The sequence below is a fragment of the Tachyglossus aculeatus genome, chromosome 21 (genome assembly GCF_015852505.1).
Source record: "Tachyglossus aculeatus isolate mTacAcu1 chromosome 21, mTacAcu1.pri, whole genome shotgun sequence".
Classification (NCBI taxonomy): Eukaryota; Metazoa; Chordata; class Mammalia; order Monotremata; family Tachyglossidae; genus Tachyglossus; species Tachyglossus aculeatus.
The window spans coordinates 38720042-38736032 of record NC_052086.1 but is presented as its reverse complement, the minus strand read 5'-3'; the positions used below and the strand labels follow the sequence as shown (position 1 = coordinate 38736032).

The 15991-nt window shown below is 47.8% G+C and overlaps 1 protein-coding gene across 1 annotated transcript in view; it reads right to left on the bottom strand.

Moving 5' to 3' along the window:
* GCN1 (GCN1 activator of EIF2AK4) overlaps window positions 1–15991 on the bottom strand; it is a 149259-nt gene that overhangs the window by 42453 nt on the left and 90815 nt on the right. Inside the window, exons 32-36 of the mRNA XM_038762447.1 lie at window positions 12960–13125; window positions 6934–7128; window positions 4473–4719; window positions 4253–4374; window positions 3225–3339 (exon numbers count right to left, since the gene is read on the bottom strand). Coding sequence (XP_038618375.1) covers window positions 3225–3339; window positions 4253–4374; window positions 4473–4719; window positions 6934–7128; window positions 12960–13125 — 845 coding nt within the window. The remainder of the gene's footprint in view (window positions 1–3224; window positions 3340–4252; window positions 4375–4472; window positions 4720–6933; window positions 7129–12959; window positions 13126–15991) is intronic.

The window sequence follows — 15991 nt, the reverse complement described above, 5'->3', positions numbered from 1 at the left end:
ATGCCCCCAATCCCTCTGCCCATCCGCCAAGCTCGCTCTCTTCCTCCCTTCAAGGCCCTGCTGAGAGCTCCCCTCCTCCAAGAGGCCTTCCCAGACTGAGCCCCTTCCTTCCTCTCCCCCTCGTCCCCCTCTCCATCCCCCCCATCTTACCTCCTTCCCTTCCCCACAGCACCTGTATATATGTATATATGTTTGTACATATTTATTACTCTATTTCTTTATTTATTTATTTTACTTGTACATATCTATTCTATTTATTTTATTTTGTTAGTATGTTTGCTTTTGTTCTCTGTCTCCCACTTTTAGACTGTGAGCCCACTGTTGGGTAGGGACTGTCTCTATATGTTGCCAATTTGTACTTCCCAAGTGCTTAGTACAGTGCTCTGCACATAGTAAGCGCTCAATAAATATGATTGATTGATTGTTGGGTAGGGACTGTCTCTATATGTTGCCAATTTGTACTTCCCAAGCGCTTAGTACAGTGCTCTGCACATAGTAAGCGCTCAATAAATACAATTGATGATGATGATGATGGGGGGATACAAGGTGATCCGGTTGTCCCACGTGGGGCTCACAGTCTTTCACTCATTCATTCAATCGTATTTATTGAGCGCTTACTGTGTGCAGAGCACTGGACTAAGCGCTTGGGAAGTCCAAGTTGGCAACATCTAGAGACAGTCCCTACCCAACAGCGGGCTCACAGTCTAGAAGGGGGAGACAGAGAACCAAACAGAACATATTAACAAAATAAATTCATCCCCATTTTCCAGATGAGGTCACTGAGGCCCCGAGAAGTGAAGTGGCTTGCCCAAAGTCACACAGCTGACAAGTGGGGGAGCCAGGACTTGAACCCATGTCCTCTGACTCCACTGAGCCACAAGAAAAGGAACGGATGGAATGACTCTCTCTCTCTCCCTCTCCTTCTCCCCCTCCCTCCTGATGGGAAAGAGCCATGACTGGCACGACTGAGAAAACCTCTTGCGGCTCAATCTTAGATCCAAACTGACAGGGAACTCATTCGTTCATCCATTCAATCGGATTTATTGAGCGCTTACTGTGTGCACAGCACTGGACTAAGCGCTTGCGAAGTCCAAGTTGGCAACATATAAAGACAGTCCCTACCCAACAACGGGCTCACAGTCTAGAAGGGGGAGACAGGGAACCAAACAAAACATATTAACAAAATAAATTCATCCCCATTTTCCAGATGAGGTCACTGAGGCCCAGAGAAGTGAGGTGGCTTGCCCAAAGTCACAGAGCTGACAAGTGGGGGAGCCAGGATTTGAACCCACGATCTCTGACTCCACTGAGCCACAGGAGGAGGGATGGATGGAATGACTCTCTCTCCCTCTCCTTCTCCCCCTCCCTCCTGATGGGAAAGACAGAGAACAAAACAAAACACATTAACAAAATAAATTCATCCCCATTTTCCAGATGAGGTCACTGAGGCCCAGAGAAGTGAGGTGGCTTGCCCAAAGTCACAGAGCTGACAAGTGGGGGAGCCAGGATTTGAACCCATGATCTCTGACTCAACTGAGCCACAGGAGGAGGGATGGATGGAATGACTCTCTCTCCCTCTCCTTCTCCCCCTCCCTCCTGATGGGAAAGAGCCACAACTGGCACGACTGAGAAAACCTCTTGCGGCTCAATCTTGCATCCAAACTGACAGGGAACTCATTTGTTCATCCATTCAATCGGATTTATTGAGCGCTTACTGTGTGCACAGCACTGGACTAAGCACCTGGGAAGTACAAATCGTGATCAAGCGGCATGGCTCAGTGGAAAAGAGCCCGGGCTTTGGAGTCAGAGGTCGTGGGTTCAAATCCCGGCTCCGCCACTTGTCAGCTGGGTGACTTTGGGCAAGTCACTTCACTTCTCTGGGACTCAGTGACCTCATTTGGAAAATGGGGGTGAAGGCTGTGAGCCCTCCGTGGGACAACCTCATCACCTTGTAACCTCCCCAGCGCTTAGAACAGTGCTTTGCACATAGTAGGCACTTAATAAATGCCATCATTATTATTATTATTATTACAAATCGGCAGCATATAGAGACGGTCTCTACCCAACAACGGGCTCACAGTCTAGACCGGGGAGACGGATGACAAAACAAGTAGACAGGGGTCAGTGCTATTAGAATTAAATAGAATTATAGCTATACACGCATCATTAATAAAATATAGTATGTACAAATAAAATAAATAGGGTAATAAATATGTAGGATGGAAGTTGGACTCAGTCCCTGTCCCACATGGGGCTCCCATTTCAATCCCCATTTTGCAGGTGAGGTAGCCGAGCACAGAGAAGTGACTTGTCCAAGGTCACGCAGCAGACAAGTAGCAGAGCCAGGATTAGAGGCGACTTGGGAGGGGGCCAGTAAAAGCCAGCCAAAGGCACTGTACTAAGCGCTGGGGTGGATACAAGCAAATTCATTCAATCGTATTTATTGAGCGCTTACTGTGTGCAGAGCACTGGACTAAGCGCTTGGGACGTACAAATCGGCAACATATAGAGACGGTCCCTACCCAGCAATGGGCTCACAGTCTAGAAGGGGGAGACAGACAGGGGTCAATGCTATTAGGATAAATAGCATTATAGCTATATATGCATCATTAATAAAATATAGTATGTACAAATAAAATAAATGGGTAATAAATACGTAGGATGGAAGTTGGACACAGTCCCTGTCCCACAAGGGGCTCATTCATTCATTCATTCATATTTATTGAGCACTTACTGTGTGCAGAGCACTGTATTAAGCACTTGGGAAGTACAAGTTGGCAACATATAAAGACGGTCCCTACCCAACAGTGGGCTCACAGTCTAGAAGGGGGAGACAGAGAACAAAACAAACCATATTAACAGAATAAAGTAAATAGAATATGCACAAGTAAAATAAATAGAGTAATAAATCCGTACATACAGGTGTTGTAGGGAAGGGAAGGAGGTAAGGCGGGGGGGATGGATGGAGTGGGGGCCACATTTCAATCCCCATTTTGCAGGAGAGGTAGCCGAGCACAGAGAAGTGACTTGTCCAAGGTCACGCGGCAGACAAGTAGCAGGGGCGGGATTAGAACCCACATCCTCCCAACTCCCGGGCCCGTGCTCACTACGTCACGCTGCTTCTCTTAATGCCGACGCGGCACGAGCTACCAGGGCGAGGGGGGGGCATCTTGGTTCCTCCTGGAAAATCCCCCTCCGCCCGGGGAACCTTCCCGAGCCCGTACCGGCTTTGGTTCTCCAGGACTCCTCCTCCAGAGCAGCCAGGAGGGAGGGCAGCACGAGCTTCACCCCGTGGGCGCTCAGGTTGCTCATCACGGCCTTGGCGCAGTCATCCGCGGCCTCGGAGGAGAAAAGTAACTCAGACGCGTCCTAAAGCGAGGCCGGAGAGGGGCCCGGCTCACCGGGGACCTCGGGTCCGGAGGGAAAGACACCCGCGAATCCGGGCCCAGAGGGAGGCTAAGAGGACGGCCCACCAGCAGGCCCGGCCCCGAGGACTCGAGGAATCACCCAATCAATCAATCAATCGTATTTATTGAGCGCTTACTGTGTGCAGAGCACTGGACTAAGCGCTTGGGAAGTCCAAGCTGGCAACGTAGAGAGACGGTCCCTACCCAACAGTGGGCTCACAGTCTAAAGGGGGGAGACGGAGAGCAAAACCCAACATACTAATAAAATAAAATAAAATATAATAATAAAATATAAATAAAATAAAATAAAATATAAAAGAAAATAATAAAACATGAAATTAAAAAATTAAAATAAAATAATAAAATAAAATAAATAAAATAATAAAATGAAAATAATAAAATAAAATAAAAAATAAAATGCAAAATAAAGTAGAATAATAAAATAAAATAAATAATAAACAATAAAACAAAGTAGAAAATAAATAATAAATAATAAAATAAAATAGAAAATACAATAATAAAATATAAATAAAATGAAATAAAATAATAAAATAAAAAATAAAATAATACAATGAAATATAAAATGAAATAATAAAATAAATAATAAAATAAAAGAATAAATAAAAGAATAAATAAAATAAACTATAAAAAATGAAATAATAAAATAAATAATAAAATAAAATATAAAATAAAATAATGAAATGAAAAATAAAATAAAATAAAAAAATAAAAAAGAAAAGAAAAAATAAAATAAAGTAAAATAAAATATAAAATATAAAATAAAATAAAATAAAATAAAATATTTCGAGGCCCAGCCCAGGCCCTCTCCTGGCCCCGAGGCTTACCTCCCGCACGTACTGGTTCCCGTCTCCGAAGCAGAGCAGCAGGTGGGGCAGAACGTGCACCACATAGGGCTCGAACAGCTTTCCAAGCATGCTGCACAGCATCTCGAAGGCAAAGAGGGCTCCTGAGGGAAGACGGGCGGGAGAGAGACGTTCGGACCGGCCCGGAGGACGCCGGACCCCCCACCCCCCTCGGCCCCAGCCGGGGCCGCCCGACGCTCACCCTCTCGCCGGCGGAAGTTCTTCTTGTCCTGGATGGCGTCGGTCAGGGTGGTCATCATCTCCTGCTGCTTCAGCGAGAGGATGCCCAGGCCCTTCACCAGGCCCGCCAGCCCGTAGGCCGCTCCTTTGCGCTCGGCGTACTTCTCCGACTCGAGAAGCAGCTGCATCAGCTTCTGGATCATCCCTCCCGCGTCGTCCTTGATGGCCGGTACCAGAGGGGGCAGGCAGCTGGCCACCGACTCCTGGACCTGGGAGACAGCCCGATGGCTACGGGTCACTTCCAGAGCCGGGGCTCCATCCCTTCATTTATTCATCCAATCGCATTTATTGAGCGCTTACTGTGTGCAGAGCACTGGACTAAGCGCTTGGGAAGTCGGTACTTCCTTCCTTGAGAGGGCCTAGCCCCAGGCCAATTCAGCCCAGATTTTCTTTCTCCTCCTCTTCTCCCCCCGCCACCCCCATCTCGGTGCCTCGCCTGAGACGACACCCCCGTTTCATCTACGCACTCCGACCCTTCAGGCCGAAAATCCCCCAAAGGCGGGGCTCAGTACACCATCGACACCATGGTGACAGCCTGTCGTTATGCCTTCATCCCTAGTCCTCGGTGTCCATCTTTCCCATCCCTAGTCCTCAGTGTCCATCTTTCCACCGCAGACAGAGCCCGACCTGGGAAAAACACCCACTTCTCCTGGCCAGGGGTACCGGCACCCTAGCCCTATCAGAAAGGTTTGGGGGGGACCTGTTCTCCACCCCGTCACAACTCCCTCGCCCATCTTGTTGAAGGGCACTCTGCCCCTCTCCATCGTCCTAATCGAGCCCCGACCGTATGCAGAGCACTGGGCTGAGGGCCCAGGAGGGGACAACATGGCTCAGTGGAAAGTTTTCCGGGCGGAGGGGGATCTTCCAGAAGCTAGTGAGATGCCCCCCCTCGCCCTGATAGCTCGTGCCGCGTTGGCATTAAGAGAAGCAGCGTGGCGTAGTGAGCATGGGCCCGGAAGTTGGGAGGATGTGCGTTCTAATCCTGGCTCTGCTACTTGTCTGCCGCGTGACCTTGGACAAGTCACTTCTCTGTGCTCGGCTACCTCTCCTGCAAAATGGGGATTGAAATGTGGCCCCCCTCCACCACCCCCCCGCCTTACCTCCTTCCCTTCCCCACAGCACCTATATATATGTATATATGTTTGTACATATTTATTACTCTATTTGTTTATTTATTTTACTTGTACATATCTATTCTATTTTATTTTGTTAGTATGTTTGGTTTTGTCTCCCCCTTTTAGACTGTGAGCCCACTGTTGGGTAGGGACTGTCTCTATATGTTGCCAACTTGTACTTCCCAAGCGCTTAGTACAGTGCTCTGCACACAGTAAGCGCTCAATAAATACGATTGATGATGATATGCTTGTACAGATTTATTACTCTATTTTACTTGTACATATTTATTCTATTTATTTTATTCTGTTAATATGGTTTGTTTTGTTGTCTGTCTCCCCCTTCTAGACTGTGAGCCCACTGCTGGGTAGGGACCGTCTCTATATGTTGCCAACTTGGACTTCCCAAGTGCTTAGTACGGTGCTCTGCACACAGTAAGCGCTCAATAAATACGACTGACTGACTGAATGAATGAAAGAGCCCGGGCTTTGGAGTCAGAGGTCATGGGTTCAAATCCCAGCTCTGCCAACTGTCAGCTGGGTGACTCTGCGCAAGTCACTTCATTTCTCTGGGCCTCAGTTACCTGGAAAATGGGGATTGAGACTGGGAGCCCCCGTGGGACAACCTGATCCCCTTGGAATCAATCAATCAATCGTATTTATTTAGCGCTTACTGTGTGCAGAGCACTGTACTAAGCGCTTGGGAAGTACAAGTTGGCAACATATAGAGACGGTCTCTACCCAACAGTGGGCTCACAGTCTAGAAGGGGGAGACAGAGAACAAAACAAAACATATTAACAAAATAAATAGAATAGATATGTAAGCACTTAGAACCCTGCTTTGCACATAGTAAGCGCTTAATAAATGCCATTATCATTATTATTAGACATGATCCCTGGCCTTGAGGAGCTTCTGATCTAGTGGGGGGAGACAGGCAATAAAATAAATTACAGATTGCTGGGGTGGGAGCGAAGATTTGCCCTGGGACGAAAAACCAACTGGGGCCGGATGGGGAAGAGGAGCTATCGGTTAAACGCGGCTCGGTGGAAAGAGCCCGGGCTTTGGAGTCAGAGGTCGTGGGTTCAAATCCCGGCTCCGCCACTTGTCAGCTGTACTTCACTGCTCTGAGCCTCAGTTCCCTCATCTGGAAAATGGGGATGAAGACTGTGAGCCCCCCGTGGGACAACCTGATCACCTTGTAACCGCCCCAGCGCTTTGCACACAGTAAGCGCTTAATAACCACGCTCCTTGACCTTTCAGCCCGGGGAGGCGGGAAGGAGAGGGCTGAGGCCTAGTCAGCCCTCTGGTACCTGTTGCGATGGGGTGGAGAGGGCCGCTACCAGCTTGGCGACAATTGGCTTCACTTTGGGGTCACTCTTGTCCAGATGCTTGGCCAGGGAGCCCATCAGGATCACCACGCTCTGCCGGACGGCGTCATAGCTGGCGTCGTTGGGGGCGTTCTTCAGGAACTCCTCAAACACCGGCAGGAGGGAGTTGACGTTCTCCTGAGGAAACAAGCACCACCAAAGACCGCTCGCGACCCGGGCCCTCTCCGGCTTCGGGGGGGATCGGCGCCCTGGGACTCAAGCTCTCCGGGGACCGTCCCAAGCCGGGGGGCACGGCACCCAACCGACTCCAGCCGGCCTGTCCCACCGTCCACGCGGCCACCGAGGTGCCCGGGGCTTATTTTATTTTGTTAGTATGTTTGGTTCTGTTCTCTGTCTCCCCCTTTTAGCCTGTGAGCCCACTGTTGGGTAGGGACTGTATCTATATGTTGCCAACTTGGACTTCCCAAGCTCTTAGTACAGTGCTCTGCACACAGTAAGCGCTCAATAAATACAATTGATGATGATGATGATGATGATGATGATGATGATGGAGGATTGGTGGACAGACGGAAAGCCACTTCGGAGGAACCGGGAGTTTCTGGGGGCTCAAAAGCGGAGCCCGTTCAGGGTTTCTGCGGGAGAGCCCACTGCTGTGTAGGGACCGTCTCTATATGTTGCCAACTTGTACTTCCCAAGCGCTTAGTACAGTGCTCTGCACACAGTAAGCGCTCAATAAATATGATTGATTGATTGAGATCAGCCCTGTAGGCCCTGAGGGTTCTGACTTCTGGCAGGGCCTCAGGCCGCCCAAGACGGACTTGTGTTCTCACACACACTCATCTCCCCTTCTAGACTAAGCCCATTGTTGGGTAGGGACTGTCTATGTTGCCAACTTGTCCCAAGCGCTTAGCTCAGTGCTCTGCACACAGTAAGCGCTCAATAAATACGATTGATTGATTGATTGAGATCGGCCACGTAGGCCCTGAGGGTTCTGACTTCTGGTAGGGCCTCAGGCCGCCCAAGACGGACTTGTGTTCTCACACTCATCTCTCCTTCTAGACTGAGCCCAGTGTTGGGTAGGGACTATGTTGCCAACTTGTCCCAAGTGCTTAGTCCAGTGCTCTGCACACAGTAAGCGCTCAATAAATACAATTGATTGATTGAGATTGGCCACGTAGGCCCTGAGGGTTCTGACTTCTGGCAGGGCCTCAGGCCGCCCAAGACGGACTTGTGTTCTCACACACACTCATCTCCCCTTCTAGACTGAGCCCGTTGTTGGGTAGGGACTGTCTATGTTGCCAACTTGTCCCAAGCGCTTAGTCCAGTGCTCTGCACACAGTAAGCGCTCAATAAATACGATTGATTGATTGAGATCGGCCCCGTAGGCCCTGAGGGTTCTGACTTCTGGCAGGGCCTCAGGCCGCCCAAGAAGGACTTGTGTACTCACACACACTCATCTCTCCTTCTAGACTGAGCCCGAAGTTGGGTAGGGACTATGTTGCCAACTTGTCCCAAGCGCTTAGTCCAGTGCTCTGCACACAGTAAGCGCTCAATAAATACGATTGATTGATTGAGATCGGCCACGTAGGCCCTGAGGGTTCTAACTTCTGGCAGGGCCTCAGGCCGCCCAAGACAGACTTGTGTTCTCACACACACTCATCTCCCCTTCTAGACTGAGCCCAATGTTGGGTAGGGACTGCCTACGTTGCCAACTTGTCCCAAGCGCTTAGCCCAGTGCTCTGCACACAGTAAGCGCTCAATAAATACGACTGATTGATTGATTGATTGAGATCGGCCACGTAAGCCCTGAGGGTTCTGACTTCTGGCAGGGCCTCAGGCCGCCCAAGATGGACTTGTGTTCTCACACACACACTCATCTCCCCTTCTAAACTGAGCCCGATGTTGGGTAGGGACTGTCTATGTTGCCAACTTGTCCCAAGCGCTTAGTCCAGTGCTCTGCACACAGTAAGCACTCAATAAATACGATTGATTGATTGACTGAGATCGGCCACGCAGGCCCTGAGGGTTCTGACTTCTGGCAGGGCCTCAGGCCGCCCAAAACGGACTTGAGTTCTCACACACACTCATCTCCCCTTCTAGACTGAGCCCATTGTTGGGTAGGGACTGTCTATGTTGCCAACTTGTCCCAAGCGCTTAGCCCAGTGCTCTGTACACAGTAAGCGCTCAATAAATACGATTGATTGATTGATTGAGATTGGCCACGTAGGCCCTGAGGGTTCTGACTTCTGGCAGGGCCTCAGGCCGCCCAAGACGGACTTGTGTTCTCACACACACACTCATCTCCCCTTCTAAACTGAGCCCGATGTTGGGTAGGGACTGTCTATGTTGCCAACTTATTCCAAGTGCTTAGTCCAGTGCTCTGCACACAGTAAGCACTCAATAAATACGATTGATTGATTGATTGATTGATTGGGATCGGCCACGTAGACCCTGAGGGTTCTGACTTCTGGCAGGGCCTCAGGCCGCCCAAGACGGACTTGTGTTCTCACACACACACACTCATCTCCCCTTCTAAACTGAGCCCGAAGTTGGGTAGGGACTATGTTGCCAACTTGTCCCAAGCGCTTAGTCCAGTGCTCTGCACACAGTAAGCGCTCAATAAATACGATTAATTGATTGATTGATTGAGATCGGCCACGTAGGCCCTGAGGGTTCTGACTTCTGGCAGGGCCTCAGGCCACCCAAGAAGGACTCGTGTTCTCACACACACTCATCTCCCCTTCTAGACTGAGCCCAATGTTGGGTAGGGACTGTCTATGTTGCCAACTTGTCCCAAGCGCTTAGCCCAGTGCTCTGCACACAGTAAGCGCTCAATAAATACGATTGATTGATCGATTGATTGGGATCGGCCACGTAGGCCCTGAGGGTTCTGACTTCTGGCAGGGCCTCAGGCCGCCCAAGACGGACTTATGTTCTCACACACACTCATCTCCCCTTCTAGACTGAGCCCGATGTTGGGTAGGGACCGTCTCTATATGTTGCCAACTTGTACTTCCCAAGCCCTTAGTCCAGTGCTCTGCACACAGTAAGCGCTCAATAAATAAGACTGAACGAATGAATGAATCTCTTTTGGGTTTTTCACTTTAAATAATAATAATAATAATAATGGCATTTATTAAGTGCTTACTATGTGCAAAGCACTGTTCTAAGCGCTGAAAGGATCAGTACGCGGCCCCTCGCCCCCAGGGGTCCGGGTGGACGCCTCTGACACGGTCATTCCCCTCACTCTAGGGGCCCTGAAAGGCCTTTGCTTTCCTTTGTTTAATTAGAAGCTCACACCCATCAAAGAAACAGATCACGCATCGTCACGTCATCACAGGGAAGCTGTTCCTCCGTCCACAGCCCGCTGTGACCTTGGGCAAGTCACTTAACTTCTCTGAGCCTCAGTGCCCTCATCTGTAAAATGGGGATTAAGACTGTGAGCCCCAAGTGGGACAACGTGATCACCTTGTATCTCCCCAGCGCTTAGAACAGTGCTCTGCACATAGTAAGCGCTTAACAAGTACCATCATCACTGTTGGGTAGGGACTGTCTCTACATGTTGCCAATTTGTACTTCCCAAGCGCTTAGTACAGTGCTCTGCACATAGTAAGCGCTCAATAAATACGATTGATGATCATCACCCCCGCGCTCCGGGCACCTGGCCCGCAGAAACGCGGCTCAGTGGAAAGAGCCCGGGCTTTGGAGTCAGAGGTCATGGGTTCAGATCCCGGCTCCGCCACTTTTCAGCTGGGTGACTTGGGGCGAATCAGAAGTGAAGTGAAATATGTTTGTACATATTTATTACTCTATTTATTTATTTATTTTACTTGTACATCTCTTCTATTTATTTTATTTTTATTTTATTATTTATTTATTTATTGTACTTGTACATCTCTATTCTATTTATTTTATTTTTATTTATGCCATCATTATTATTATTATTAAGTCACTAAACTCCTCTGGGCCTCAGTTACCTCATCTGTAAAGTAAGCGCTTAATAAATGCCATCATCATTATTCAATCAATCAATCGTATTTATTGAGCGATTACTGTGTGAAGAGCACTGTACTAAGTGCTTGGGAAGTAAAAGTTGGCAACATTATTATTATTATTGATAATAAACACGCAGCAGGAGCCGCTCTCAACTCCCACAGCAATGGGAGCCCAATAAGGGACCTCATCCTACTGTCTGCTCCAAGCACTGCCACTTCCATCAAGCGGCCCCGAAGAGCATTCATTCATTCAATCGTATTTACTGAGCGCTTACTGTGTGCAGAGCACTGAACTAAGTGCTCGGGAAGTCCAAGTTGGCAACATATAGAGACGGTCCCTAACCAACAACGGGGTCACAGTCTTGAAGACTCTCAGCACCCCTTGTACCTCCCCATCGCCAGCCTCATTCATTCATTCATTCAATCGTATTTATTAAGCGCTTACTGTGTGCAGAGCACTGGACTAAGCGCTCGGGAAGTCCAAGTTGGCAACATATAGAGACAGTCCCTACTCAACAATGGGCTCACAATGTAGAAGACTCTCAGCACCCCTCGTACCTCCCCGTCGCCAGCCTCATTCATTCATTCATTCCATCGTATTTATTGAGCGCTTACTGTGTGCAGAGCACTGGACTAAGTGCTCGGGAAGTCCAAGTTGGCAACATATAGGGACGGTCCCTACCCAACAATGGGCTCACAATGTAGAAGACTCTCGGCACCCCTCGTACCTCCCCGTTGCCAGTCTCATTCATTCATTCATTCCATCGTATTTATTGAGCGCTTACAGTGTGCAGAGCACTGGACTAAGCGCTCGGGAAGTCCAAGTTGGCAACATATAGAGACGGTCCCTACCCAACAATGGGGTCACAACCTTGAAGACTCTCAGCACCCCTCGTACCTCCCTGTCGCCAGCCTCATTCATTCACTCATTCAATTGTATTTATTGAGCGCTTACCGTGTGCAGAGCACTGGACTAAGTGCTCAGGAAGTCCAAGTTGGCAACATATAGAGACGGTCCCTACCCAACAACGGGCTCACAGTCTTGAAGACTCTCAGCACCCCTGGTACCTCCCCGTCGCCAGCCTCATTCATTCATTCATTCCATCGTATTTATTGAGCGCTTACAGTGTGCAGAGCACTGGACTAAGCGCTCGGGAAGTCCAAGTTGGCAACATATAGGGACGGTCCCTACCCAACAACAGGCTCACAGTCTTGAAGACTCTCAGCACCCCTCGTACGGCCCCGTCACCAGCCTCATTCATTCATTCATTCCATCGTATTTATTGAGCACTTACTGTGCGCAGAGCATTGAAGTAAGTGCTCGGGAAGTCCAAGTTGGCAACATACAGAGACGGTCCCTACCCAACAATAGGCTCAGTCTAGAAGACTCACGGCACCCCTCGTACCTCCCCGTCGCCAGCCTCATTCATTCATTCAATTGTATTTATTGAGCACTTACCGTGTGCAGAGCACTGTACTAAGCACTTGGAAAGTACAAGTTGGCAACATATAGAGACGGTCCCTACCCAACAATGGGGTCACAATGTAGAAGACTCTCGGCACCCCTCGTACCTCCCTGTCGCCAGCCTCATTCATTCATTCATTCCATCGTATTTATTGAGCGCTTACTGTGTGCAGAGCACTGGACTAAGCGCTCGGGAAGTCCAAGTTGGCAACATATAGAGACGGTCCCTACCCAACAACGGGCTCACAGTCTTGAAGACTCTCAGCACCCCTTGTACCTCCCCGTCGCCAGCCTCATTCATTCATTCATTCCATCGGATTTATTGAGCGCTTACTGTGTACCTCCCCGTCGCCAGCCTCATTCATTCATTCATTCCATCGTATTTACTGAGCGCTTACCGTGTGCAGAGCACTGGACTAAGCACTCGGGAAGTCCAAGTTGGCAACATATAGGGACAGTCCCAACCCAACAGCGGGCTCCCAGGCTAGGAGGTAGCCTCGCCGCGGATTCTCCCCCGCCGCTCGGGAGGGAGGCGGGCGGCCCCTGACCTTGCCGTGGGTGTTGAGCGTGGCGATGGCTGCATCCAACATGCACTTGCGGACTTCGGGGCGGCGGTCGTTGAGCGCGTCCGGGACGAAGAACTGAAAGAGCGGCTTCACCTGGGAGCTGTCCAGGTATTCCGAGAGCTTGTTCAGGGCCAGGGCCAGCCCACACCTACGGAGACAGAATCAATCAATCAATCAATCAATCGTATTTATTGAGCGATTACTGTGTGCGGAGCACTGTACTAAGCGCCTGGGAAGTCCAAGTTGGCAACATCTAGAGACGGTCCCTACCCAACAGCGGGCTCACAGTCTAGAAGAGAAGAGGAGGAGGAACAACAACAGGGAGATTTACTAGTCGCCCAAGGGGGCCTCCATTCTCTAACTACACACACCCACACATTCACCCCGCCTTACCTCCTTCCCCTCCCCACAGCACCTATATTTATGAATATATGTTTGTACGGATTTATTACTCTATTTATGGACTGTTTTTATTTGTACATATTTATTCTATTGATTTCCTTTTGTTAATATGTTTTGTTTCCCCCTCGTCCCCTTTTCCATCCCCCCATCTTAGCTCCTTCCCCTCCCCACAGCACCTATATTTATGAATATATGTTTGTACGGATTTATTACTCTATTTATGGACTGTTTTTATTTGTACATATTTATTCTATTGATTTTCTTTTGTTAATATGTTTTGTTTCCCCCTCGTCCCCTTCTCCATCCCCCCCATCTTACCTCCTTCCCTTCCCCACAGCACCTATGTTTATGAATATATGTTTGTACGGATTTATTACTCTATTTATGGACTGATTTTATTTGCACATATTTATTCTATTGATTTTCTTTTGTTAATATGTTTTGTTTCCCCCTCGTCCCCTTCTCCATCCCCCCCATCTTACCTCCTTCCCTTCCCCACAGCACCTATATTTATGAATATATGTTTGTACGGATTTATTACTCTATTGATTGATTTTATTTGTACATATTTATTCTATTGATTTTCTTTGGTTAATATGTTTTGTTTCCCCCTCGTCCCCTTCTCCATCCCCCCATCTTACCTCCTTCCCCTCCCCACAGCACCTATATTTATGAATATATGTTTGTACAGATTTATTACTCTATTTATTGACTGATTTTATTTGTACATATTTATTCTATTGATTTTCTTTGGTTAATATGTTTTGTTTCCCCCTCGTCCCCTTCTCCATCCCCCCCATCTTACCTCCTTCCCTTCCCCACAGCACCCGTATATATGTATATATGTCTGTATATATTTATTACTCTATTTATTTATCTTACTTGTACATATCTATTCTATTTATTTTATTTTGTTAGTATGTCCAGCGCTCTGCACAGAGTAAGCGCTCACTAAATACGATTGGGTGAATGAACCAAGCGCTCAGTCCAGCGCTCTGCACAGAGCAAGCGCTCAATCAATCAATCAATCAATTGTATTTATTGAGCACTTACTGTGTGCAGAGCACTGTACTAAGCGCTTGGGAAGGAGAAGTTGGCAACATATATAGAAGAGAAGAGGAGGAGGAGGAAGAGGAACAGGGAGATTTACTAGTCGCCCAAGGGGGCCTCCATTCTCTAGCTACACACACACACATCCCCCCCGCCTTACCTCCTTCCCCTCCCCACAGCACCTATATTTATGAATATATGTTTGTACAGATTTATTACTCTATTTATTGACTGTTTTTATTTGTACATATTCTATTGATTTTCTTTTGTTAATATGTTTTGTTTCCCCCTCGTCCCCTTCTCCATCCCCCCATCTTACCTCCTTCCCTTCCCCACAGCACCTATGTTTATGAATATATGTTTGTACGGATTTATTACTCTATTTATTGACTGTTTTTATTTGTACATATTTATTCTATTGATTTTCTTTTGTTAATATGTTTTGTTTCCCCCTCGTCCCCTTCTCCATCCCCCCCATCTTACCTCCTTCCCTTCCCCACAGCACCTACATTTATGAATATATGCTTGTACGGATTTATTACTCTATTGATTGATTTTATTTGTACATATTCTATTGATTTTCTTTTGTTAATATGTTTTGTTTCCCCCTCATCCCCTTCTCCACCCCCCTACCTAACCTCCTTCCCTTCCCCACAGCACCTGTATATATGTTTGTATATATTTATTACTCTATTTATTTATCTTACTTGTACATATCTATTCTATTTATTTTATTTTGTTAGTATGTTTGGTTTTGTTCTCTGCCTCCCCCTTCTAGACTGTGAGCCTGCTGTTGGGTAGGGACTGGCTCTAGATGTTGCTTCCCAAGCGCTTAGTCCAGCGCTCTGCACAGAGTAAGCGCTCACTAAATATGATTGGGTGAATGAACCAAGCGCTTAGTCCAGCGCTCTGCACAGAGCAAGCGCTCAATCAACCAATCAATTGTATTTATTGAGCACTTACTGTGTGCAGAGCACTGTACTAAGCGCTTGGGAAGGACAAGTTGGCAACATATATAGAAGAGAAGAAGGAGGAATAACAGGGAGATTTACTAGTCGCCCAAGGGGGCCTCCATTCTCTAGCTACATACACACACACACATTCACCACGCCTTACCTCCTTCCCCTCCCCACAGCACCTGTATTTATGAATATATGTTTGTATGGATTTATTACTCTATTTATTGATTGATTTTATTTGTACATATTTATTCTATTGATTTTCTGTGGTTAATATGCTTTGTTTCATTCTCTGCCTCCCCCTTCTAGACTGTGAGCCCGCTGTTGGGTAGGGACCGGCTCTAGATGTTGCTTCCCAAGCGCTTAGTCCAGCGCTCTGCACAGAGTAAGCGCTCACTAAATACGATTGGGTGAATGAACCAAGCGCTTAGCCCAGCGCTCTGCACAGAGCAAGCGCTCAATAAATCAATCAATCAATCAATTTTATTTATTGAGCGCTTACTGTGTGCAGAGAACCGTACTAAGCGCTTGGGAAGTACAAGTCGGCAACATATAGAGACGGTCCCTACCCAACAGTGGGCTCACAGTCTAGAAATTAAGCGC